This window comes from Lipotes vexillifer, unplaced genomic scaffold (assembly GCF_000442215.2).
Source record: "Lipotes vexillifer unplaced genomic scaffold, Lipotes_vexillifer_v1.1 scaffold216, whole genome shotgun sequence".
NCBI lineage: Eukaryota > Metazoa > Chordata > Mammalia > Artiodactyla > Lipotidae > Lipotes > Lipotes vexillifer.
This window is the reverse complement of record NW_006779100.1, coordinates 3,141,031-3,142,677: the sequence shown is the minus strand read 5'-3', so window position 1 is coordinate 3,142,677 and position 1,647 is coordinate 3,141,031. Positions and strand designations below refer to the sequence as shown.

General features: G+C 54.3%; 1 protein-coding gene across 3 annotated transcripts in view; it reads left to right on the top strand.

Annotated features, from left to right (window-relative positions):
* The window catches only part of SEZ6 (seizure related 6 homolog), a 45,924-nt gene extending 44,757 nt beyond the window's left edge, over positions 1 to 1,167 (top strand). For 2 of the 3 annotated variants that reach the window (XM_007452434.1, XM_007452432.1), the window contains exon 17: positions 80 to 1,167. In XM_007452434.1, coding sequence (XP_007452496.1) covers positions 80 to 112 — 33 coding nt within the window. In that variant the 3' untranslated portion in view covers positions 113 to 1,167. The remainder of the gene's footprint in view (positions 1 to 79) is intronic. The other variant, XM_007452433.1, reaches the window with a different exon arrangement.
* Positions 1,168 to 1,647: the final 480 nt, after the last annotated feature.

Below are 1,647 nucleotides of genomic sequence, written 5' to 3'. Positions count from 1 at the left end.
TTCCCTTTCCTTTTCCCTTTCCCTTGGGAAGGTGGATTATGGACTGGTGAACCTTCTACAAGTTTCCAACTCCCAGCAGTCTCTTTCCTTTGCAGGAGATGAGAGAATATGAAGTCTCCATCTAGGTGGGGCAGCCTGGGGAAGCCGGCTCAGCCCTGCCTCACAGCCCAGCAGCAGAGCTCCCAGCTTCCTGCTGTCCCTCCACCTCCTGTACATACCACCTGGGAAGAGATGCCACCAATCCCTCAAGAAGTTGTGCTCTTCCCACCTGCAATGCCCGCCAGGGCCTATTTTCTTGGTACCACTGCCCACTTAGGGCCCTTCCTTGGGTCCAAGTCAGGGGCATCTGCCTCTAGGCAGAACACAGCTGGGGCACAGGCATCAAGAACCAGCATTCTCCTGACTCTCTTTCATGCCCTGGACCTCCAGCCTGGAATTCACAGGCAGAGCGGGAGCACCTCTCTCCACGTGACCGCCATCCAGCCGTGGCATGTAGCGCCCTGCAGCAGGGTTAACTTGACGGTGGCGGAAACTGTGCCAGGGTGCTCCTCACAGGGCCATCACCAGTGGCGAAAACTGCTCTCAACAGTGACCTCTGGGTAGTCCTGACATGCTGACATCAGCCCCCTCGGCGGGGGGTCTCTAGTCTTTCTCTAAGGCCCTGGGAATGGTCAGTTCTGCCTTCTGTCCCTTTCTGGGGGAGGCAATAATTCTAAGGGATCCTAAAGGGTTTAGGGACTCTACCCCAAGCTCAGGTTGGGCTTCCCTAGGCCACACCACTCATGCTCCACACCAAAGCAGGACACCCCACTGCTCCCCTGGCAGCCCTGCACCCTGAAGAGAGGGAGACCTTCCCCTGATGTCAGTCTGGCTGTTAAAAACATCCTCCTTCCCACTAGCCCCTCCTCCAACCCCAGCCCCCTGTCAGGCTTCCCTCCTGGCCACTGCGTTTTGGGATAAGGGGAGTGGGCAGGCATATTCTGGAGAGGAGCAGAGGTCAAAGGGTCCAGGAATTTGGCATGGAACAGGGGGTCAGAGCGTCCCAGGGAGAGGCCCAGAAGCTGGCTGCAGGCCACTTTGTACATGTAACGTATTATACGGCGTCTGGGCTCCAGCCAGAGAACGATCTTCTATTTCTGTTGTTTCCTTATTAAAATGGTGTTTTTGAAAAAAAAACAAGCAATGGCCTGGTGGATGGTATTTTCATGGAGGGAAGGAAGGTGGGAGATAAATGGGATATGGACTTTAGGACCAGAAGGCATGCTGGACCTACCAACTGATCATCTCCAGATTTTATCAAAAACCAGTCATGGGAATTCCCTGGTGGTCCAGCGGTTGGGACACAGCACTTTCACTGTGGTGGCCTGGGTTCAATCCCTGGTCAGGGAACTAAGATCCCGCAAGCTGTGCAGCGCAGCCAAAAAATATACAACAACAACAACAGAAAAAACACAGTCACGTGCCAGTGCTTCAGGGACTACTGTCCCATCAAGGTCAGTGCAACAGATGGCATGTGAAATGAGAGGTCCCAACTGCTGGTTCCACAGGGGTATGGGAGCCCAGGAACTCAAATGCTCATCAATCCCAATGCTTCATTTCCTCCTCTTTGCTAGGTCCAGAACTGCAGGCTGGCACATTCCCAAGCCT